The sequence below is a fragment of the Pseudoliparis swirei genome, chromosome 13 (assembly GCF_029220125.1).
Source record: "Pseudoliparis swirei isolate HS2019 ecotype Mariana Trench chromosome 13, NWPU_hadal_v1, whole genome shotgun sequence".
In the NCBI taxonomy this organism is placed as follows: Eukaryota; Metazoa; Chordata; class Actinopteri; order Perciformes; family Liparidae; genus Pseudoliparis; species Pseudoliparis swirei.
Genome location: NC_079400.1, coordinates 7,311,722 through 7,336,619, shown reverse-complemented (window position 1 = coordinate 7,336,619; position 24,898 = coordinate 7,311,722). Strand labels below are relative to the sequence as shown.

Below are 24,898 nucleotides of genomic sequence, written 5' to 3'. Positions count from 1 at the left end.
GAGTGGGGAATGGCATACGGTGTCAGTTTACTTTAAACAGGACACGCAGGGTTGCCAGGTCTGTGTGACAAAACAAGCCCAATGGCCAATCAAAACCAGCCCAAAACCAGCCCAAAAACCAGCCCAATATCAGAACTCAAAATACGCCCATAACTCCTTCATGATGCCCCCCTGAGATAGCAAAGTGACCCACTGCGAGCGTTGTCGACGACGGGGGGGTGGGGGTGCTAGTGAGAGTGTGCTCAACTGTGTGCGCGGATGTGTCGGCGTGTACGTGCTGATCTGGAGTCAGTTTGGTAGGATTTGGGTATAAATACATTATTTCATTTTAAATATGGATTTTTATTTAAAGATATTCATGTAATTTGCATGCAAAATAGGTCTACCCGAACCAGCGGACAAAAAATTCCACCCGCGGCAACACTTCAAAAGTAGCCCAATTCCGCGGGAAAACCGCGGACCTGGCAACACTGAGCAGGAGCCAAGGAGCCAGTAAACGGGGGCTCCTCCGTTCGCACGCGGAAGAGGAGGACCAACAGAGGCGCGCCCGTGCAAGGAAACTGACAGCGCGCGTTCCCGAGCATGCGCCATTTAATTTCAGTCTATGATTGAAATTCAATGAAAAGACCATTGAAGAAAAAGTCAAATTATATATAATAATTTATTTTCATGCAGTCAGCAATCTTAGGGTTGTGATACTGTATTAAAGAATATTTGTGGATAATTTCATGTGATCAGTTAATATAAATAAACTAATATAATATTTAAACTGACTGCATTAAACATATTTGAGATGAATCACTTTAAAATGTATGTCAAATTAATGTGATTATGTCAATAGTGCATTAAGTTTGTAGGAAGAGCGAGATGAAGTACATCTGCTTGGTCAGTCATTAGCTTTTGAACAATGACTACACTGTTACAGTTCTGTACTTGTTTGTTCAGAGGATTTCTGGGAGGCTTGTTGTCATCAGCAGTTCCCTGATCTGTGGAGTGAGTGAGAAAGGCCCATTGTGTTTGCATCCGTCATTAACCGTGCAGCCTCATGGGCACCAACAATTAATAAGGTGGTCCATCTGGTGATATACAGTTTGGGACTCTCAGCACAAATAATTGACTGTTATTTGTGACTGTTGCCATTGAAAAAATCCATATTGGTTGGCCTTAAAAAAGGAAATCTACAGCTATGCTGGTGACTCTGTGAAGCTGCACACGCTGAACGCTAATATCAAACTGCTAACATACTGATGTACGTTTACTATATTCGCCACGATAATATTTTCTGATAATAGACGATGTACAATAACTTTCCCATCAACCTCAGCTGTACTTTGTGGGCATGTGCTGGTTTCTTCCCTTTTTTTCCCCCTGAAGGGTTATTTGGGAGTTTTTCCTGGTCCGATGTGAGGTTTTGGGGCAGGGATGTCTATGTGTACAGATTGTAAAGCACTCCGAGACAAATTTGTAATTTGTGAAATTGGGCTATACAAATAAACTGAATTGAATTGAAGCTTTTGTCTGAGTGGAAGTTCAGCCTCATAGAGTTGCTGCATCGAGAGTGCAGGATCAGTAAATATACGCTGTAATTATCTGCCACTGTCAGTCGCTGACAATGCAGTGTGCAAATACATATTTCTAGTTGATGCATTATTATTTCCTCTTTGAAAACAAGGAACTTGGCAATTGGGCCACACAGGAGTGAAGAGTAACAGGGAATGACTTCCTGTTGTGTGTCCGAGTGCGCTGGTTTGAAGCGCAAACTAGTATGACATTAAACCCTCACACCACCTCTTATCTCCGCCCTCCCGTGCTTCAAACTCGGTTATACTGGAGTGATCAGGCTTCAGAAACAACATGCAGGGACACACATTTCATCAACAACTGCCAAGGTCACCTTGAAGTCGTCTCTTAAACTCTCGTGAAGCTATGACCGATGGTGTGTTTACATGTCTAAGCATCCGTTCCCATTGTCTGGGAACAGATAGGATAGCATGGCTCTCATTGGACACTGCATTCATCGCATGTTCCTATTAGTTCACACATAAACAACATGTGCGGCGCGTACACATTGCCTGTCGCTCTGCAGAGAGAGAATCTTAGTGCTGAGCTCATCTGAATGAAGACCCTGACCTGGGCTTACACCTGTGGACTCTGTACAGGAGGTAAGATTAGATCATGCCCCCGGTATAGGTACAATATGCTTAAACAGTAATGCAAACATATCATTTCAAAACATGAAAAGAACATTTCATTTTGATTAAAATGTACACATATATTTAATATGTAAACGCACCGATTTGGTTTAGTCGAGCTGTAAATCTAACGTCTGAACATCCAGTATCATTAAATGGTTAATCAATCGTAACCATGTTGTCCATTGCATCTGGCACAGAGTCAAGGCAAGGTTTCACTCTTACTAATAACTGATAGTGCTTATTTCCTCAATGTGTTTTCTGTGCACTGAAACAGAGAAACTGAGACGTGCAGCTTGATTGCGTTTTAACGGTCGATATCCTGAGATAAAACCAGACACAACGAGAGAAGGTAGACACGATCTGAATATTCATAGACCTGGATGTTCATTCGCCACAAAGATCCTGTGTGAGGTTGTTGAACTGGATCTCAAGCAGACACACACACATGAGATAGTTGAAGTACTCTGAACTCTGCACCAGAGGACACTTCCATTCAACTCTCTCTGCCAACTTATCTTTAACTAGATATACCCTCATATCTTACACAATTTGAACAATGACCAATAAATGACGTTTGATAATTAAATAATTGTGATACTTCATTGCCTTTGATTATAAGTACACAATCACTCCTCCATAACCCAGTGGTTCCCTGCTCGTATGCCTCCTGTTTATCTTTATTCATATAACGTGTCCTATCGCAGCCTTTATCTCTCCACGACTGCTCTGACACTGATTTATCAGGGTTGTGTCTCAAAGGGTGAGCACTGTCGTCTCATTGGCTGACAGCCTGACAACACCCACCCAACCATGTGGGTGTGACTGGGGGAGGAGGGAAAGAAGAGCTCATGGGGGCCCTTTTCGGTCACATGGGAGTTTAGAGGAACTAGGACTGACTTCCTATCTTTGTTTTTTGTCTCTGAGTGAACTCCTTTGAAATGTAAGCTCATACTATTACACTTTAAGCCAGGCCTATTCAACTAGCGACCCGCGTGCCGGATGCGGCCCGTTTGAGTTTAACTACGGCCCGCAAGACTGCCTGCAAATCAGTATAGCTTGGTAAGAAAAAATAAAACTGACGGACACGCCTCTTTTATACATTGAGACATCTAACCCAGAGCCATAGAGTTTCACTGTTGCCTCAACCAAACCTGTATAGTTACATCTTTATGTTACGCACCCGTGTTGGTTGCCGGTGTTACACCCCTACTGGTTTTCAAACCTACTGGTTTCCCTGCGCGTGCGTTGTGTTCTCTTCACATCTGCAGCGGGGCTCTGTCTCGCTCACCAGATTCGTCACACATTCACAAACATATTGCTGGAGATCTTTAAGCCACCGTTCATATCCATTTCGGCGATTACGATTGTATAAGTGAGCAGCGCATCACAGCCACGGATGAAGAAATACATTTTCGAAAAAATAAAAATAAAAAGATCGCCCGACCTGGTTTCGATCCCTTTCACGCAAAAGGAGACTGCACTCAAAGACATGCAGTCTGTGCGCTGCGCCACCAGATATTAGTTTCAGCTCAAGTAATTTATATATTGATGCATTAAGTCACATTTCTTATGTTTTCATGGGAACAGTTTGGTTGAAGTGATCTGAAACAACTGGTTACCTTGAGCGGATATTTACACTTTGAAACATGTTTATAGTGAAGCTTGTTCGCAACACTTTTGCCACACAATACCGACGCATTTTCGTGTGTGACTGTTTACCTGTGGAAATATACATTACTGTTTTTCATTTTTAGCCATTATTTTATCAATATTCTGTGCGGCCCTCACACCCCCCGTGATTTTCTTATTCGGCCCACTTGCTACTGAAGTTGAATAGCCCTGCTTTAAGCCCTCACACCACCACCATGCCCTCTCCTCTACCTCCAATCTCTGCCCTCTTGTGCCTCAGATTCGATCTTACTGGAGTCATCGGGCTTCTGAAACAACGTGCAGGCACACAAATGTCAAGGTGACCATGAAAATCGGCACGGTAGCAACCAAGCAGAGCATGTCTGTTCATTAAACTAATGTTTAAAAAGATTTCCTGAGATAAGTTCATGAAGAAACATCTTTTCTTTCACTTTCATTTAAAGGCTCAAAATCTGCTGTGACTTCATGAATGAGAATTTAAATGGTCACATGGTTGGATAAAATTATTATTGATAATACACTTTACTCAACGACAGGCAGGGACCAAAAAGCATAGTCTATTTCTATTGTAAAGGATTTGCGGAAACTGAGGCTCAAAGAATGTCCTCAGAGTTTTTCAAGGACAAAGAACACAAACTTAAAATGAATGATCATAGTTATTATGACGTCTCTAATTCGGACATTAATGGAAAAATACATAAAATAAGCAAATTAAGCAAATTGATATTACGCTGATTTTACAAAGAAGCAGTTGGGTTTTACAGAGAGTTTTGCTGAACTGACAGTAGTCGCCCGACAGCAGGATGTAAAAAAAGCTGACTGATGGTCTATTTACGACTACAGTTCTGACAAATTCCAATTTAAAACAGCTGGTGGAGGTTTTTCTATCTTCCAAAGGTTTCATTTCAGCTTCTTCTTCATTCTTTTTCAAATATTGATTTATTTTATTTTATTCACTGCTTATTTTTTAAATGTTGGTACATATCATTTGTTGGTGCATATGTACAGGATATTAATCTTACTTACCTTCATTTTCATGACATATTTTATTTTCTCTGAAAGAGGAGCTGATGAACTGGTAACAGCTAATGGTTCCAAATATAATACTGATAAAATATTAACTTCAAGTTAGATAAGTTGCCGAAGGAGGTAACACGATGATGATTGAGCAATGTGGACCAATAATGAAAGTCAGACACGTGCACAGACATTTTGGGGGGCAGGTGCTCAAACCAAAAAAAAGGGCACCCATTGCCAAAAAACAACTCTGACAGAGTTGAAGCATAAGCAGCATTACACTGATGATGCTGTCCTCGACCTGCGTTTCCTCTGGGCAGGATTAGACCGCTAGTTTACATTTTCTTTATGAATAAAGATGAATTATTATATGGCAACAACAGTACAAGCGTTCTGATTGGCTAATGGGTCGTCATGCCAGCCACGTATTGCCCTCCTCGCTGGTCTGATACGGATCCGTATTGCCCTCTGACCTCATTTTCAAAATGAGCGATATTGATAGACATCAACAGCCAAGAGCAGTGGTCCTCAAACTAAGGCCCGCGGGCCGGATACGGCCCGCCTCCACATTTGGCCCGGCCCTCTGAACAAGAGAGGCCTTATGATTTTTTTTCAGTCTGGCCACGCAAATCCTCGAACGAAATAAGAATTATATCTCTCTCTCTCTCTTTTCTCTCTCTCTTCTCTCTCTTCTCTCTCTTCCTCTCTATTCTCTAAACATAACTAACGTCAGTAAACAGCTGCAACGCTTTGAAATCACTGATTTCGTGAGTTTTTATTTTTTTTATTTTTTTAGGAAACGTCGGACCAGTTGTGACGTCATGTTTTCAGCGGCGCTAATGTTGTGGTTGATTTATCACAAAACAACGTCAGGGGACAAACGCCGTCAGGACCTGTGTGTCTGATGCTGCGGGTCAGAGGAGAAGGAGGTGCAGCCTTTTGGTGGCGCGAGGAGACCTGCGCGAGCACCAAGTGGAGGAGGAAGTGGAGGAGGAGGAGGGAGCGGCGGGGGGGGGGGGGCTCGTGAGCGCCGCGGAGCGGGTCGGGGCGAAATTCTCGCAAGAACTCAAATAAATGCCCCGTCGGATATTAAAACACATTTGGGGGGACTTGACGACAGAGAGTAACTTTTATTCTTAAATACGGATGAATGAAAAAAGTGGCTACAGCAAAAAGGGCACTTTACTCATCCAGGGCAAAAGGGCTGGTGCTCGAGCACCACTAGGGGTCTATCTGTGCACGTGCCTGATGAAAGTATTACAATATTTTTATATTTGCAGTATTACAAACTGTTTGTGGCGATATTCCTGGAAACAAATACTGTATTCCAGTGTTTCTTTATTGTAAACACACGCAAATGTAATTTTTGTATCTCAAATATAAATTATAAATCATCAGGACTGCGATCTTGATGATTGCCACCTCAAACACTAGATGGTGGCAGAGTCTTTCCCGACATGTTGTGTGAGAGTGAGAAGACAAATCCACTAACGTCCATTGCTTTAATATCAAACTGAATAAAAAAGCAACCAATTCACCAATAAAAATGATCCCAAATTGTATAGTAATTTGAACCTGTCTATAAAATACACGTTTATAAAGGTTTGCAAAGACAGTTTACCATGTCCTCAGAACACCAGAGTAGAAAATAAATGACTTTAATAAGAAATGACTTGCCTCCAGTTGATGTAAAAAACAACAACAACAAAAACAAAGTAGATATCTTGTTTACCCATTGTTTAAGTGTCTCACAACAGGCCCTGGATATAGTCAACATATTATTAGAAAAGGTTACAGAGACCCAAAGTAATAACAGAAGCTTTTCATTTAAATTCGCCCTTAGAATAGAGGAAGTTGTTTGCTGTGCAGATTGAAAAGCTCTTTGATATGAATATATAGCGCTAAATCAATATGCACATTAGAAAAGCAAAGGAGTCACTCGGTAAGGTTTGATTTGGTAATTCAGAGCTCAGTTTTATTTGTTTGTTCACCATCTGATCGTGGGTGGGAAAAATTCAGGTCCTAAAAAGTGATAAGTAAAAATTCCTGCATTAATAATGTCAATTAAATACAAGTATATAAGTATTTTCTGAAATCAAAATGTACTTAAAGTTGCTCAATATATATATATATATATATTCAGAGCATATCTGTCTGTCGTTCTTTAATAATGCATCATAATTCATGAGCTCATCATATGTTTTAGGTCTGTAGAGTTACTTGTAATTGCATCACATAAATGTAGTTTAGTAAAAAGTTCTACCTTTCTCTCTGAATCTGAGTAGAAGTCAAAAGTATAGCAAAAGTACCGTAAATGTGTTTATTTTTGGTAAAGGATTGTGTTTTCTCAACAATGGCTGAGATGATTGATTGTTGGAATGCAAAAACCATAATGTAACGTAATATTGTACTTTTAGCTCTGAACTGTTTTCTCGTCATAATTATTGTCATCATGCATTTCCTTTCTTCCTTTTTTCAATTCAGATTCACATCAGTAAAACTACCACAACTGAAACTTGAAAAAAGGTTGTGAGTGTGTGTGTGTGTGTGTGTGTGTGTGTGTGTGTGTGTGTGTGTGTGTGTGTGTGTGTATGTATTCTGAAGCCGAAAGGTAAAAAGTTTAAAGAGTTCCCACGAGAACTTTCCTATTGAGGGTCTCTTTCAGGAAGCTGTGGCTTTGACTTGCGTCTGCTCACATCTCCTTATCAGCACAATGCGTATCTTGTATATCAATCGTGTGTGTGTGTGTGTGTGTGTGTGCATTATGTTTGGCAGTCAGATGTCCCCCCACGTGTCAGGCGGCCCAGAAGGAAACCTCACAGGAAGCAAGTTCAGGCCCAGAGAGGTCAGGAAAAGGTCATGCTGCTTGCTGTCAGAGACATATTTCAACTCTCACAACGCTCTCAACTGTCTGTCCACCACAGTCTACACATAAAGCTTTCAATTGTCGAATAGGGAAGACAGAAGTTGTGCGACTGAAGCAAAAATGCAAAACTTTGACTTTGAGGCCTAGTTAACCGGCTTAAAATGTATAATTTCTCAATAATTCAGACAGTCCAAATATTCGAAGCGTTATCCGAATACTAAACAGAAACATCAGTGGTTGACAAAAACAAGAAAGAAGAACGTTGCCTATCTCATAAAAGTTTCATCATGAACAGAAGTGGCAAGAGAACAGTGTTGTTGTTTCTTGGAGAATGCAGACTGTTCTTCATTCGGCTCAAATGTGCACGATCTGGTCTACGGAGAGCTGCAAGGACGGCTCCTCCACTCCGCTGCGAGACACATATATGAATATAGCATTAACCATTCATAAATAATAAGACTCTAGTGTAAAACACATACAACACAAGCAAACATTGTCAGGTTGCTGCTTTATTCTCTTTTCTATAGTTGTAAATTGACATAACAAAAAATTCAAGATGGAGATGTTCAACTGTGTGAAATGTTATGAAAGTAATCAACAATGGATAATGAAGGTAATCAGAAGCCTTTATTCTCAATGAAGCAGGAAAATGAACCCAACAAAGACTTGAAACCTTCTTTGAGCTAAGCTACATGAATGTTGCATGGAAATAGGGCAAACACACCTGAGGACATAGGTCACGCAGAGGATGCAGAGTGGCTGGTTGGCGTCAGGTCTGGACTTGGACGGTCGGCAGCCGGGGATGACGGCGCTGTGAGTCTCCACCCAAACGTAACCTCCACTTCTCACCAGCATCCGGTACTGACCGCTGACCGACTGACTCTTAAAACACACTGCAGAGAGAGAAAGAAGTGACATGAGATACCTACAGGTCTGTAGTGTGTGTGTGTGTGTGTGTGTGTGTGCATCACTTCTTACAGTTGAGATGATTCTTGGTCAAATGGTTTATGTCCATTGCGTGACAAAGATCATAGATGGAACGGCCAAGCAGCTCCTCAGTACTGAAACCTAAAAGCAGAGTAATTCTGCAAAAACACAAAGAAGAAACCATTTTTGTTTAATTTAATATTTAACACTATTTGTATAATAATAATTTATTTATACAAAATACTGCGAAATAAACCCGTCTTACAATATCATAACAATATTACAAAACTAAATGACAACTCTTCCTTGTTAACTTTCTTTTCAGTCCAAAACAAAGTTAAACACGAGCAGTACTATTTCCGCTCTTGGTTTTGCATTCTTCTACAGTTCTTTCTCCACTCATTAAATATGAAATGAATGCGAATCAGAAGATTTAATAAAGCACGCTTACAGGATGGTTATTAACTGCACAAAGGCTGAATATATAAATACATCTGAGTTAAAATAAGCTGTATCTGGGTATACATTTGTGTAAATCACCTCTGGTCACTGTACGTGAACCTCATGTCCATGCTGTGCTGGCTGGTGAAGGTGTGTGTGCTGAGGAGTGTGTGTGAGAGGGGCAGAGGCTGGCAGGTCAGCAACAGGCAGGACACTGAAGACGGGGCGACACACACCTTTACCCGGCCCTGGCAGTGGAGAACCTAAAACAACAGCCAGCGTTATAAGTATGGTCATCACCCTCTTGTGTGGTATTGGTTCTCACAAACCTTCCACGTAGCTGACTTGAGGTTGGTGCTTCTTCCTCTGGGTGTCAGAGCGCTTTTTATCCTCAGGACCAAGTCCCTCTTTGCACCGTACCAAACGTCCTCTGAGGAAAACAGCAATTATATAAGTTATGCAGGGAAAAACCTGCTCAAATCTGTACGATCTCCCATAAAACACACAGCCACAGAACGTGAAACCAAATCTGAACACAGATTCTTGCTGCTGACAATCCTCGATAGTAACACACACACACAAACAGACGCACACACACGCTCACACACCTGGTGTTAGAAGTAGACTATTTCTGATTTCTTCATGGTCACAAGGGTGAGTAAACTCGAAAATATTGTGTCCCATCAGCTCATTCTGTCAGAAAATATACCATTACACATCATTCACATAGAAATGTGTGTAAGTGTGTGTGTGTGTGTGTGTGTGTGTGTGTGTACCTGTGTCAAGCCCATGTACTTGCTGACATTTTCAGACAGGTAGATCATGTCTCCCTCAGTGGACAGGACAATCAGAAATCCCTCCAGGATCCTCAGGTAGAGGTTTGTCTCCTCCGAGGCCTCCATTTCCTCTGTTTCTTTCTCCTCTTCCTCCTCTTCCTCACGTCCTCCGTCATGCTCGCGAGGTTCCTCTCCACCGTTCATCACGCGTCCACATTTTACTCTGTGTCTAGCCTGTGCTTTTGTCCAAGCCTCCCCTAAACAGTGCAAGAGAGTAAGCGGTTTAATTGATTGTTCTGTATATTTATTATAGTCTACATTTTCAGAAGGGACCTATAAAAAAAGAAAAGGGGGAGTATTGTGAATATCGTGTAAGAAACCGTGTGTGTGTTCGGTTCCTTTTCCTTGAACTAATTATATTTTTGCTAATTCTGTAAGATTTTTATACACCCTTTGAGCAGCGATGGTGTGATATGTTGCAACCCCCCCCCCCCCTTAAAGTGTGTGATTTGTGTGTGATGACCTTTGAGCAGAGTGTGCATGCGTATGTAGCTGAGGGTGAGGCGAATCACTGAGGGCTTGTCCAGGTGAGCTTGGACAGACGGTGGGAGCGGCAGGAGGCGAGACAAATCTTCAAACACCTCAGACTCCACCCGGCGCCTCCGTCTGGCAGCCTCGCGGCTGATCGCCCTGCAGGGAACAGGAAAAAGTACAATAAAGTCACTGTAAACTCGTTCTGCATTTCTACTACATGTCCTTAGCTGTTCATACAAGAGAAACCAACACAATACTATAATTCCGTATAGTTGAGATTGTAACTGAACTCTCTGTTCTAATGAACATTTGTACAGTTGTGTTTATTTTGGTGCTATGAAGATTCATTTCATGATTTTCTACCAGAAATTCAATGTAGTCAAAATGAGAAATGCAAAGGTCCAGGAAAGCAAGGTGCATTTATTCAGACTCTTTGAGGTATTTTGCTCTCAGTTCACATCACTACATTTCACAAGGCAATACTGCACATGTACTTATTGTTTACTGTACATTTTGCTTATCAATAGCTATAACTTTCATTCAGATTCTACCTTCATGACCTAAAAACATAATTGATAAATTTTGCAGAAGCTGCAGGACGATGTTTTCCGCTTGATGACAGACATTTTAATATTCTCTGATGAGACTGTGAGGAAATGTAGAGAAGCATGAAATATTAATATTAAGACCATGCTTAGAATTAAGAAATCGCCAACTTGAGGTAATCTTGCTTCCTCTTACTTTTTACAGAGAAAACCTTTACAGCTAGTACTTTGAACTTTTACCTAACATTTTTGATTGTTGGAGTTTCCTTACATTTCTTTGGGTGTCATTACTTTTCTTTTTCCTAAATTCATTTAAATGTTTCTGCCATCACTTATGAGCAGATGGGCCAGGACAGCATTGCGGTCAAGATTCAAGTGATCTAGATGCCTACAGTGTGGCCACACCATCTTTTGGGCTTGCCACATCCCAGTTACTGACCAAACCAGACACAATTCAATTACAGCCCAACAATAGAAGTTCCCCCCCGGCAACACGCAGCTTTACCTTCTCTTCTCCTTGTCGGCTGTCATTGCCTCCAGCAGGCGCCTCGATCCGGCGTCATGGTGGAAGTTGGCTCTGAATAAAAGAGATGGAGGCAGTAGGATTTCACAGCGCAGCGGGGAATCTCCCCGCTACAATTTGCACCATCACAGGTCGTCTAATTAATCAGAGAGGCAATTAGTGGTGCCAAATGCCACAAGGCATGTGGTCCCCCGGCGCACAGATGACTTCAACAGCAAGTGTCTCCTCTCCCCTCTGCATGTGCATCACCTGCAGGGCCTCTGAAGCTGAGCGCGATGATAGGTCAGCCGGCCAGGAAAAGCATAACCCTAGCCCTCCCCTTCCTCCCTCTCTCCCCCTCCCCCTTCACTTCTTCTTCTCTCACACAAACTTTGAAGCATCCCACAGAACAAGATCTGCCTCTGAACAGCAGCAGGGCGGGAATCGACACAAGAAACAGGGGAGGAAAGACGACACAGACGAGTCTGCGAGTGATGTAGACAGCTCAGTGTTTTATTGGAATCAGACCAGACAGGACTAGCCCGGCTGTTGCACTACATTTTGGCACAGAGTAAGATAGTGTGACCAGGAACAGCCCTACCCCTGGGTACACAAAGCTTCACTACACACCGACTCTACTGCACACAGAGCAGCCAGCTCACCTTCAGATCACTGTACAGTACACGCGACAACAGTCCTTCTCTGTGTGTGCGTGTGTGTGTGTTTGTCAGAAAGAGAGTGAGAAGAAGAGGGAGGAGGCAAAGGAGAGAGTCTGTATGTGGTGTTTTGCTTGTGTGTGTATTGGAAATGAGAGGTAATTCAGCTGCTGGTTTCCCACATTTCTTTTCGCCCGGCTGTAACAGACCTATGAGAGTATAGTTATAGTATTATACACAAAGGTTTCCTCCAGATACACTTTACAATAATATGAATTATAATTTAAAAAAGAAAGAGAGCAATAATAACAAAAAGCCATTCTTGTAAAAATAGCAAAAGTCTGAAAAGCAAGTGGTTTTGGCTGAGTGAGATGGCTGCTGGAGGCAGGAAAGGGGAATTGGTGCTTTGGAGGAGAGGGGAAGGAAAGGGGCTGGGGGGGGGGGGTGGCAGAAAACACTGATGGTAACTATAGAAACAGAAATACTGAGTAAAGTCACGCACTGACAGGGAGAAAGAAAAATCACGCATTCTCACATACAAACATGTACATTCACGACAAAAAAAGAAAAAAGAAACGCCCACGGGCCAGCAGCACGTTCTGGCTGGCGGGACAGCCACGGACACTGAAACTAGCAGATGGATGAAATAGCTGGAAATCGGTCTTTGCGCTGCTACACGGGCCGCCTGTAACACTCTGCTCCACATAATTAGTTCAATAGCCTGTAACTCGTAAGCTCGACATTCACTCTATCCACACGAGACAGCAGCATGATGAGCACAAGAGTTCAATCATACCACACACAAATAATACACACACATTTTGAGGAGAAAAGAAAAGACAAAAATAACACTTGAAGAAACAAATAAAATATATAGATAATCAGGGTATTGCACAAATATTTGGCCCTAACTGCTCCACAATAAGGACAGTAATAACACAGGTAGGGTGCTTGTCCATGCGCCACGACTCTCCTTTACTAGCAGACAATACGACACAATACAGCCACTCAACACAGCGATATATATACAGGCCTCTGCACACAGCACCCACTGCACAGTCCTGGTGCTGGGGGAGAGAAGCAGTGTGTGTGTGTGTGTGTGTGTGTGTGTTTGTGTGTGTTTCGGTCGTCTGAGCATGTGCAGTGAGCGTGTTTGTGTTGGAGTCAAACTGGGGATTGTCGTGTTTCTGAATGTTTATGAAAGATGTGCAACGTGGGAATGTGTGTGTGAGAGCAGGTGCAGCTGTGCATATTCATAGTCATATTAATATTTATATTCATAATAAACTCAGGCAGCAAGAACAACACAATGCAAGTAAAGAATATTCAAAAAAGTAACAACAACCAATAGCTTAAAAGTAAAGGAGTGGCCGTGTGTCTGTGTGTGTGTGTGTGTGTGTGTGTCTGTGTGTTTGTAAAGGGGTTTATGTTTCTTGTATGAATGTCAGTGATGTGTGCATACATCTGGCCAGGTTTAGTGTTGTTGGATATGTGTGTGTGTGTGTGTGTGTGTTAGGGCGTCTCCTCGGGGGCACAGTAGGAGAAGTCCTTGAACTCCTCCTGGTTGATCTGTTGGATGATGGCCTCGTCCGTCGGCGTCAACACGGGGTCCTCCTTCGTGAAGTCCTGGTCAAAGTTATTCACATCACGCTTGGTCTTCTGCAGAGGCACACACACACACACACACACACACACACACACACACACAGACACAGACACACACACGGGGGAAAGACGTCAGAGGAGGAAACTTCGCTTCAATCTAGTGCTCCCAAAGTGAGGTTAGAGTGACACCTTCTGAGTTCTGACCACAGAGACTCACTGCCTTCTCGGTGAAGGACTCCAGACTTTAACTTTTCCACTAGTGGCACAGGTGCTACAAACGTGGTCAGTTGGCCACGCCGGCACACGCTTTGATCGCACCCTTTTATTTCGGCACGGCGTGGACTTCATCCGTTGGTCTCTCTCGGTCTGCTCTTTCATAATCAGCGGCGTCTGAGTCGGTGCCTCTTGCTGTGTCTCCTTCCTCTCCTCCTCGTTTCCTCTTTACAATAATCAGCTATAGTAATGCTTCATTTATGGAACCCGGGAACAAATTTTAATTTTTGTTCGACCCCAGCATCATGTAAAAAACAGATCCTGCCTTTGGTATTTAATTATTCATCTTTATATATTTTCAATACGGTTCTTCTGGAGACTGTCCTGTGATCTTTGCTGTTTGCATTTTATTGTGAAATACTGAATAATTGTAACACAAAACTCGTGAAAAAAATTGAAAACCAAAGCCAAGCTCTAATTTCTGTTACCACAACAACATAATAACTTTTTGGGAATTTACTTTGAGGAATGTAAAAAAAAATCCACAAAGATCGTTTTCATATTTAACAAAATAAGAGCATCTCATTGAATGCATAAGGGCTTAACTTTGTACTTACAGAAAGCAGCCATACATTTACACAACCCAATATAAGTACAAATGTTGATATTATGAACATGTCCTTTCTTTTCCATGACTAAATGTGCAGTGGACTGTTCTCACCACCAGAGGAGAGTGTTCTTGCAGCAACTTTTTGAATGTTATGAACACATGGAAACCACCAGTTCACAGTTTTGTCACAGCGATTCACAGTTAATAAAACATGAGTGTGTGCTTGTGTCGCGTGTTGCTTACAATACGGGGTTTAAAGGGCGGTTTGACTTTCCTCTGCTCCAGCAGCACCCAGTCGATCTCTCTGAAGAAGGCATGGGTCTTGATGCCCTCCTCACAGCCTTGGCTCACCACGCAGCCCAGGCGCTTGGCCGGGTTCTTGGTCATAAACTACACACAAACAAACACACACAAAACACACGTTCTTGATTTAAAAATTGCACCAGCATTATGGGCCGGCTCCAGGGGGCCGGGCAGGAATTTGCCTCCCCAGGAGAAATCAGTTTCATTATCATACATATTTTCTGGGTCGTAAGTGGAGCACATCAAGTTTCTTTTGTAGTCAACTGTATTGCAACATAAGCGTGTGTTGAATATCATGTTTCTTGTTGCGGGACACGCACATCCACACACACACACGCACACACACACACACATAAGCACGCACAAGCTGTGTTGCCAACTTTCACGTTGGACTTTTTGAATCCGTTTTAGCAACTTAATCCTTAGTGTAAACTCAGTGTCTCCTGTTCACTTGTGCAGGTGTAAGAGTGTAAGAGGAAGTGAAGATGGTTGTCATATCATTTTAAATGTAAGCCAATGGGAAACTCGACAATATGAGATTAATACTCGCAACACAACCTGTCAAAACGAATGCAGCTCTCTAAAATAACTGTCTGTGTGTGTGTCTGTGTGTGTGTGTCACAAGTTACAGGAGAGGATAAATGGCAAAGCGCACATATATTTATACCACAATTCATAATTAATAAGAACGTAAAGCGTTTTTTAGGGGGCTACATATTACACCATTTTATTCAAAGACATGTCGGCTATATATGGGGGAAACGGTTCCAGTGTGCATTAAAAAAGCATCAAAATAGATATTGTTTATTTAAAAATGTTATAAAGCCCCAGTGTGTATGTCATGTGTACGTGTATCGCTCTGCCGGTCCAAATTCTCGTCCAGATATTGGCAAAATATCTGCGTTCCATTTCCTGATCTGCAGTCCGCGTAGGCTGCATTCCCACCGGCCTACGTTAACTGTAAGAGACTTCACTGTCGTTTCCACATCAGGGAAAATTCAGACGCGCCTATGTGCCGCGTATAGATAAAAAGAATGTGTTCAGCCTGACCCGAACACGCACGTGCGCCACCTATTACGTTTACCGATTTATGTCTGCCGCGTGTGAAAAACAACTCCCTTTAGGACGCTCAGCTGTGGCTTCACCCATAAAATGAAGAGGACCGAAGCAGCACGAGGGGTTGAGCAAAAAGCATTTCAGTGCTAATAATAGAGCGAGGCATTAATGGCTCTGTGGTACAAACAGAGGCGTAGTGGCAGAGTGATGAAACCGGCCAGTGGAGTGCTGGTGTTATTTACTGCAACTGAAAGCCGCGTCTCTTTTGTTCTGCTGTCTGTTCAGTATTGTAAGAGCACTTTGGTTTTATGATCGCATTATTACTGCTGTAACCTCTTCGACTGACTTTTTGTGATTCTGCTTGGTGTCAGAGCAAAGAGAAGCGCAACATTGACCTGTTTGTTGTTCCAAAAGCTTTTAAACGACTCAATTTCAACATTGAAATCGAGCCTTTTCAATAGTGTTGCATCAACACTAGCAGGCCTGCTTTGTGTCTCTCGTGTGTTATCACTTACAAGCTTGTCCTCCACCCAAAAAAATCAATGCATTCTGATGTATTTTACCATCTGGATTTAAAAAAAATTCAATCTCTTGCATCATACTTTTTTTTTAATGTTATCTAATCTCAACAAAATGGCAGCTGTGGATATGAATCTCCTCCCTGAAGTTAAAGAACGTGAACCAAACATTCAGAACTTTGCTTGTTCGCAGTTATATTTCTTATGATTTTAAATTGTCAACCAAAATGATATGTTATTCAAAAATAATTGTTCATAATTCTGAACATACCTTCAGAAGATTTTTAAATGTTGTTGAATAGCTCATCAGACTCTAATTAATAATCAAACAAAGAAAATGTTGTGTTTCATGCTGCAGAGACGACTCGTACCGCTCGGAGGATTGAAACGGCTTCTTTGCTGAGCCACACGGGGTACAGGACGTCGTCGTGGAGGATCGACTCGAACAAGTCGTCTTCGTTATCTGCTTCAAACGGAGGCTGTCCGGCCATCATCTCGTACATCAGCACCCCCAGAGCCCACCAGTCCACAGAGGCTCCGTACTCCAGCTCCTGCAGGATCTGAATCCAACAACAGGACAGGGTTCAACATGGAGGACAGGAACAACTGTAACACGGGGACAACGACTTGATGAGGAAACTCCCAGTCCGCAGTTCTCGGACGACCAACACGCAGGAAATGCGTCTTAACTGCAATGTTTGTGCTCAAGAAATCAAACACTCAAATGGTATTTCAACAGAAGACATTCTGAAAAGATATTTCACAGATTATTTTAAGGATTAAATAATACATTTAATGGGAGAAAAACTTCAGGATGAGCCACGTCAGGATGGTAAAGTCCATTCCAGGGAATAAACTTAATTTAACATTTAGTTTACTGAAATACTGATCCTGAACATAATCACAAGTAAAAGAAAAAGTTGTTATTTTTGTACCTATTTAAAGGAAAAGAAGATATATGAAATAAAGGAGAAATAAAATGGAATAAAAGAAAATAGTAACAAAAAAGGAAAGGGAAATTTAGCTGAAATATTTCCCTAAAATATTCAGATGGATGAAAGTCATTGTGCTGGTTTTCATAGGTGATGAAAATATGTGTACCCATCGTCCCTCATATTTAAGTATGAGTAACTAAAACTGAAGAATTCATCACTTATTTGATTGATAAGAGGATTAATTGTCTATTCAAATAATGAAATATTCGGAGTAGTTACTAGTTTTCTTAGTATTCTATGATAATAAACATTAAAATAAAATTTTAGCTTTAGACTGTTGGTCCGACAAAACATCTTCATACTGTTTGTTGACTTGGTGCGTTTATTTAAATATGTTCTGACATTGTCTTGACAAAGTGATTAATCCAGTAACAGTATTGAGTGTACAGAGACGACAGAGGAGCCGATAGAGCGGCCTGGAGAGCGGCCTGAGGACGGCTCAGCTCACCTCGGGCGCGATGTAGTCAGGCGTGCCACAGAACGTGGTGGTGGTCACTCCGTTCTTGATGCCTTCTTTGCACATGCCAAAGTCCGCCAGTTTACAGTGTCCCTCTGCATCCAGCAGGATGTTATCCAGCTTCAGATCCCTGAGAGGCAAAGACAGAGAGAATTAGCACCGTCTGGTTTCCATAGCAGCTCAATGAAGTGAGCATGAAAAGTAAAAAACAAAAGAAGTGTGAGAATCACCACGAAATGCAATTAAAGAATCGAACATGTTGTCATGCACCCCTCTAACATCTTCCTGGTGGGACAATCGTTTGTGAAGTTCCTTAATCATCCTCAAGTTCTTCAAATCATCTCAATCTGAATATTATGAAGAATCTACTTGATATTTCTAGCTTTTCTAGTTTTCCCAAAGCAGTCCTCTGCTGGAACACGTCACACAATACTGGGGCGGTTTACCTGTAGATGACACCGTTGCGGTGCAGGAACATGAGGGCTGAGGTGACTTCGGCGGCGTAGAAACGAGAGCGAGGCTCGTCAAACTTCCTGGATCGCTGAATCTGGAACATCAGGTCTCCTCCGTTCACGTATTCCATTACAAAAAACAAACGGTCCTGCAGAGAGAGAGAGACAGAGAGAGAGAGAGAGAGAGAGAGAGAGTGAGTTATGGGACAGAGAACACCGTCCCACCGTGTGCAGTTCGGTGGTCCTACCTGTGTCTGGAAGCAGCAGTAGAGCTGGGTGAGGTAGGGGTGTCGGCGGGCGAGGGCCAGGATGCGCTTCTCGGTCATGGTGCAGTCCACGTCGTCGTCCTGCAGGATCATGTCCTTCTTCAAAACCTTGACGGCGTAAACCTCCTCCGTCCCCTTGAACTCCGCCAACATCACCTGTTTGACGGATCAAAGTCGGGAGGGGAAATTATCGTTATGCATTAAATATGCATCACAAAACCAGTCGAAATCAGAATCAGGACTGCAGGGTGAGAAATTATCAAACTGAAAATATACTTGTTTTAGACTGTTGGTCGGACAAAACAAGACATCTGAATGTGTTGACTCGGACTTGGGGGAACGTGGGATGACCTGATGGACGTTTGGGGAACGTAAATGCTGTTTTGGTCTCCCATCAGCAGCTAAATGTCCAGCTGCTCGCTGCTATCTTTGTCTGTCAGCTGCTTTGTGGCGTTCACGGCCGTTCTCATTCCCAGCGCGTCAAATACCGACGTCAGGCTCCTCCGCATCCGATACCCTTCCACAAGGCACCGTGTTAGAGCCTGCATGAGACGCACCAGGCTTTCAAGTAACTTCAATGTAAACTGATCCGCAGACTCTCAAAGAAAATTCTCCGGGAGTGCAACGACTGATCAGAAATACCCACACAGGGTGAGTGGGTCAAACAAACACGAGACTTTCAACCAAGAGGTCGCCGCTCGCGTCCCGCGTGACACCAACATCGAGTTACCAAATAGCTGTTCGTGTCCCGTGAGTTTCGTTTTAACTTTGCTAACAAAGTCATTTGAACCGAATTGGGGTTAAAATGAGTCGATTGTTTTATCAGATTTGATTTAGCGAGAGTGGGGCGGCTTAGGGGGGTAAGGGGAGGGCCGAGAGGGGAGGTGGGTTGGGGGTGTCCTCTCCCCCCCGCTTAGTTGCAGTCAAGTTGAGCTGAGGCAAGCAACCCACCCCCAGTTTGCCCGCTTCGCTTCACGCAGCCACTGCCTGCTAATACTAAGGGATGGTTAAATGCAGAGAACTAATTTCCCCTTGGGGATTAATAAAAGTGTATATTCTTAAAACAGTCAAGTTGAGAGAAGCTAAAAGGCTCAGTTAAAACAAACACATTGATTAGCTTTAATATTAACCCCTTACTGCATGTGAGACAGTTTTCACCATTTTGTTCGTGACAGTTTTCAAACTAGAGTTGAATACAGACTCGCTGTGCAGTGACAAGGGAATGTGTAAAAGAAGCTGCCTCCATACAACATCAATGTTCTATGCTGGTCCCTAAAAACACTGACGTCTCATCTGAATAATGGGAAGTATGATGAACGGGGTGTTAATAGAACAAAATAAACACCCTGTTTCAATTATGAACACAATGGGCAGTAAACAAACAAACACTGTCAGCCGCCTCCGCTGTGGCGTCGCACCTTGCCAAAGCTGCCTTTGCCGAGAACCTTGATGAAGTTGAAGTCCTTGAGGCTCCTCCTCTGGAGCTGTCCGTTCTCCTTGCCTGCCGACGATGAGGACGAGGAGGAAGAGGAGGTGGTGGAGGAGGAGGAGTGTTGGGGTCCCTGCTGGTCGAGTGACAGCGCGTCCTGCAGGCGCTCTAATTGTGCCAAGTCTGTGGGTGTCGACGGAAAAGCAGAGCCGACATCAGCGAAAACAGGCCGACTGTTTTTGACAGGTTTTTTTTTCCTTTTCTTTTTTAGAAATGTTGTTCATTATTTGTGGCTGATTACTTTTCAATAAACTTTCAAAAGATGACCACAACATCCTCTGTTGAAACCAGTGAGGACTCAGTTATATGATCTCAGGGTGATTAAATAGCAGCAGTTGTTCATCAACGTTTGGGAATCATTCCACAAAGAGAAAGTTAACTTTCATTCCTTGGCTTTGCAAAGTGTGAGATGACTAACTGTGACAAGCAAATGGTGGCGGGCGGTAGGGGATAATTCTTAGATAATGTACTTATATATACAAGGACAATAACACATTCAAAGGAGCAACAATATTATTCCTGAAATGGAAATACTACCTCTCACTGGTAAAATTAACACATTAAAACCACATGCTGCTAAGAACTCATCCTGAGAGGCTTTGAAATGCCTGTTTGTGTCAAATCTGTGTGTTGTGTTCAGTGTCACCCTGCTGTGAGGGGGAGGTGGGGACAGCTGGCTGGCTGAAGCTGATGTCCTCAGTCTGGGAGAGCTCAGGAGGAGACTGGGGAGGGTCCTGCCCCGGAGTCAGCTGGAGAGAGAGACAACACGACCGTTCCTTTGGGCTCAACTCTTCAAATCAGAGAGCTGAATCTCACTTTGAGTGTGTGACTCGCTACACCTTCAGCAGGATACAAATAGCTTTACTATTTTTTGTAATTAATAGATTTTTAAATACTAAAAAACTGCAGTCAGAAAGACCAGAAGGTCCAACCAATCAGAGGCAGGTACCAGCTTCACAAGGCAATGATCAGGCACATGCTAGCAGCCTGGCGGCACTTTTTGTCATTGTTTTGAATGAGAATGAAGCGTTTTGTGTGTAGCTTTTTAGTTGGTGAGCGCCTCATGTTGAGAGGATTCAGCATGAAAGTGTGAAATGTACAGTATTCAGCGTTTATTTCTCCTTGTGGTGGCTTTTGCTGGATATCTGGAGGTCGTAGTCGACAAATAGTTGATATGATCTGAACAGAAAACAGCAGATAAGTTGTTTTCATTTACTTAAACTGTACTTGTAACTTGGTAGCGTATAGTTGATGGTTTCTAATGTTAGATGCAGCATACTGGAAATGATCTGCGCAGGCAACAAAGAAGCAGTGCCTCATAATTCTGGGGAAACGTGATGAAAAGACATCAGGAATAATATATCAGAGAAAAGTATAAACTAATTTTAAAAAAGGACTAAATCCCCCTCCCAAAATTGTAATTTCTGGTTTGAAAAACCCTGTGGTTGAAGCCACCCTCGTGAGGCGTATTGATGATGTATGTAGGGTCATTTAAAAACCGTTGAAGTGTTTTACTTGAAGTCATCAAAGTGACCTGGACAGACGTGAACACTGGAACATCTTCCTCGCTCACCTTCCTCCTGCGCAGTGCGGTGTTGGAGATCTTGTCCGGCGTGACTCCCAGGTCGGCCAGGACCTTAGCGATTCCTCGGGCGTCCACACCGCAGTTCGGAGCTACAGTGCTCTCACATCGCCTGTGCACATTCATCTTACACACTGCATGACAACAAAAGCACATGGACATGGTTCAGGTTGAACTCAGGAAGGCTCTCTGGCTCAAACACCGGACCTTTTATAAAATGTTGCCTTGTTAAAGACATCAAGCTGTGCTGGAAGGTGTGATCAATACACTGGGGAGAAACCTCCCTGCAGGCTCACGCTATTTTACTTTGGAAAGACATTGTTTAATAAATATATCAAATATTAAAATGATTTAAGATGAATTCATCCCAGCTGCAAGAACACAGGTATGTTTTTTCCAGAAATACCCGTTGCACTATGATGTCAGTTATTGAAAGATATCAAAATCCAGGAGGAACACAGTGAAGGTTATCTTGAGATGCTATTGCTGCAATAATGATTTAATTATCAACTAATCTATCGATTATTTTCTCAATTAATTGCTTAGTGTATAACATAAAATAAAGCTTTCTGAATAAATGTTCTGAAAACTAAGTTGGCATCTCGATCACGTTTCAAATTATTTATAAAACAGAGGAAAGCACGAAATCCTCACATTTGAGAGGCTGCAGCTTTATAAAATCTGAACATATTTTACATTTTGAACAATTATTAAAATCAATAATTAATTAAAGAAAAATAAATTAAAGAATAAAATATTCATACACCTAGACAGATACTGATGGGATAGACATGGCTTCAAAAATATTATCCTGTTTGGCAGAGATACAAATATATGTGCTGGCATTTATTATTAAACAGTTAACTGTGAACATGTTTGTCATTTCATTGTGACTTAAAGTGCTTTTATAAGATGCATTAATATGTCTTGAAACATTAAGTAATTAGTTTCTTTGTTCCCAGCCTTTAAATACTGTACATGCCCATTTAGGCTTCAGGGGGGTTGCAAAACACAAGCACCTCTAAAGGCATCCCATGTGCACCGACACCTTCAATTCCCCACTGCACATGAACTCACCTTTGCACTGCAGTCCCTGCCTCATGAGGCCCCACAGCAGGGAGCCGCAGTGGTCACAGAAGGTGGGGACCTTGTAGTTGTGAATCCCGAATTTATGGGGCATGTTAACACTGAACCGCTGTGAGCCCACCTACAGAGGGAGACACACACACACACACACTGAGTGTCACAAAGAGGTTATTGTTGCATTATTGTATAAATACTACATGTGGATCAAGTGTTAGAACAGAGTATGCACATGTAACCTTAAGGAACACCGATTTATTCCTGAAAGACCTGAACGGAGCCTGTATTCAGTTTTTCCTACGTGATTATAAATGTTAAAGAGGACATATTCCCCTCTAAACCAATCTTTCATTTTTACCAACAATACTCTCTGCGTGTTGTTAGCATGTACCTCTTCTGGCGTGTCCTCCTGCTTCTTCATACCGGCACACTTGGTGATGATGAGCTCATGGCAGCGCTTGTGGACGACGCACGTGCACACTGCAAGCACAGCATCAACACCAATACATTTGAGTTTGGCCAGTAACATTTGATAATCAATATGTGATGTTATCACGAATGATATCCCCGAGATTAGATGGAAAATATTTTTGAATATTTTTGTTGTTGTCACGCTGGGATGAAGAGCGCCATAGAGCCCCGCTGAAGCCAGACAACGGTGCCATATGGGGACGGACTCTTATTTATTAAAGATAATATAAAGCTAGACGCAAATGGCCGTAAGAAAATGGTGAGGAACTTCCATTGAGGAACAAATTCTCTCTTTACTTGATTTATATTTTTTTACATGGGTTATTGTGAGATGGGTATCTATGGTAACACTCTCCGGACAAAACATTAATATTGGACGACCCAGTAAAACCTGGATAACAATGTTTTAAAATGAATTATCTCTACAACATCACATTATGATTAGTGCTACGATTATAATTCCTGAGCAGCAATTAAGTGCCCCAACAAATGAGTTAAGTAGCACTTTGACTCCGAGCTGAATATTTAGGAAGTTTGATTCCACCGAAGAAAACCGGCTCAGAAACGGTAAAACTGAACCGATGTTCTGAAAAATCGACACACAATTTTTTTTATGAATGTGCACTGTCCCTTATTAAATAAACCAAAGTAATGTTCATGAGCATTTTTAATAGCAGATGTTGTTGGTGTAATGCAGGTCATCTGTGGCTCTGGGTGACGGTGGCTTGAGACCAAATCACAGCTGTCATTCAGCAGCGTGTAATCCCTCCAGAGTTCTCATGCTTAAATAATAAATGATGTGCAGAGAAATTGGAAGCCGCCAGAGAAAAGTACTCACCCTGACACTGGTATCCCTGCTTCCCCAGCACGCCCCTACCAGATCACACACAGAGGAGGTTGGTTGAAGGAAACATAGCAGCAGGTGCGTTGGGATCGAACATGTGTCCTTGTTGCCTACCAGATGAAATCTCTGCAGTGTGAGCAGTAGGTTGGCTGTCTCAGGTAGGTGGCCATGAACTTGTGTCCATTGACTTGATGGACGCGTCTTCGGACGGCGCCTTGTCGCCGGCGAGGGCCGATCCTCTCTCGAAACACCCGCTCCTCATTGTCATTGGTCGCGGTCGCTGTCAGGTGAACACACACACACACACACAAGTTTATCAACACAAATGTGTCCCCGAAAAAACCTTTCAGACCATTTGTGTTGCTGAGTAAGTGTGAAATCAGCGTTCACACACATTTAGAGAGATGTTTTCTCCCCGCCCATTGATTTGACTTTCTGAGACGCTTTGCACAAATACGGATGATTTTCATCATGTTGCTGGAAATGTTGAATCATTCAACAGACTCTCATGACCCCCCCCCTCCCTCCCTCCCTCCCACCCAACACCTACCAGATTCCTATGCATATGTATGTGTGCGTGCTATTTATACCTTCATGTGTGGGCACTAAAACGAAGGACAGCATATTAAAATACTCCTCCTCAGCGAGCACCATCCAACCAGCCGTTCCCTTCCTCGCTGCATCTCCCCGGAAAGATAAATGCCTTCCGAGGTTAATCTTAAAACAAGAGAACCACCTCCACTCTCACTCCCATACGCACTCCTTCCCTCTGCACTCCTGTCCTAGTTTGCCTGTCTTTCACACTCCCATCTCTCTCTTGGGTGCGTTATAGATGTGGTTACTGT

General features: G+C 42.6%; 2 protein-coding genes across 2 annotated transcripts in view; both read right to left on the bottom strand.

The window, feature by feature from the left end:
• Positions 1 to 6,379: 6,379 nt before the first annotated feature.
• Positions 6,380 to 11,482, bottom strand: epas1a (endothelial PAS domain protein 1a). The gene is made up of 9 exons (XM_056430404.1): positions 11,457 to 11,482; positions 10,396 to 10,562; positions 9,873 to 10,129; positions 9,705 to 9,789; positions 9,426 to 9,526; positions 9,196 to 9,359; positions 8,707 to 8,813; positions 8,453 to 8,621; positions 6,380 to 8,137 (listed from the first exon to the last, which is right to left on the bottom strand). Exons 1-9 carry the CDS (start codon positions 11,480 to 11,482, stop codon positions 8,083 to 8,085), a joined length of 1,131 nt encoding a protein of 376 aa, XP_056286379.1. The 3' UTR covers positions 6,380 to 8,082.
• Positions 11,483 to 11,945: 463 nt separating this feature from the next.
• Positions 11,946 to 24,898, bottom strand: part of prkcea (protein kinase C, epsilon a) — a 37,432-nt gene continuing 24,479 nt past the window's right edge. The window contains exons 3-15 of the mRNA XM_056429354.1: positions 24,168 to 24,333; positions 24,048 to 24,082; positions 23,130 to 23,218; positions 22,733 to 22,862; positions 21,647 to 21,789; positions 20,720 to 20,822; positions 20,003 to 20,196; positions 18,567 to 18,740; positions 18,313 to 18,467; positions 17,858 to 17,996; positions 16,786 to 16,974; positions 14,781 to 14,927; positions 11,946 to 13,768 (exon numbers count right to left, since the gene is read on the bottom strand). Coding sequence (XP_056285329.1) covers positions 13,622 to 13,768; positions 14,781 to 14,927; positions 16,786 to 16,974; positions 17,858 to 17,996; positions 18,313 to 18,467; positions 18,567 to 18,740; positions 20,003 to 20,196; positions 20,720 to 20,822; positions 21,647 to 21,789; positions 22,733 to 22,862; positions 23,130 to 23,218; positions 24,048 to 24,082; positions 24,168 to 24,333 — 1,811 coding nt within the window. The 3' untranslated portion in view covers positions 11,946 to 13,621. The remainder of the gene's footprint in view (positions 13,769 to 14,780; positions 14,928 to 16,785; positions 16,975 to 17,857; positions 17,997 to 18,312; positions 18,468 to 18,566; positions 18,741 to 20,002; positions 20,197 to 20,719; positions 20,823 to 21,646; positions 21,790 to 22,732; positions 22,863 to 23,129; positions 23,219 to 24,047; positions 24,083 to 24,167; positions 24,334 to 24,898) is intronic.

Coding starts and splice junctions, on each gene's coding strand:
- epas1a (XM_056430404.1), bottom strand. CDS start 11,482: ATGACAGCCGACAAGGAGAAGAGAAG. Junction 9,790..9,872: donor AGTACATGGGCTTGACACAG/GTACACACACAC, acceptor ATTTTCTGACAG/AATGAGCTGATGGGACACAA. Junction 8,622..8,706: donor GACCAAGAATCATCTCAACT/GTAAGAAGTGAT, acceptor CTCTCTCTGCAG/TGTGTTTTAAGAGTCAGTCG.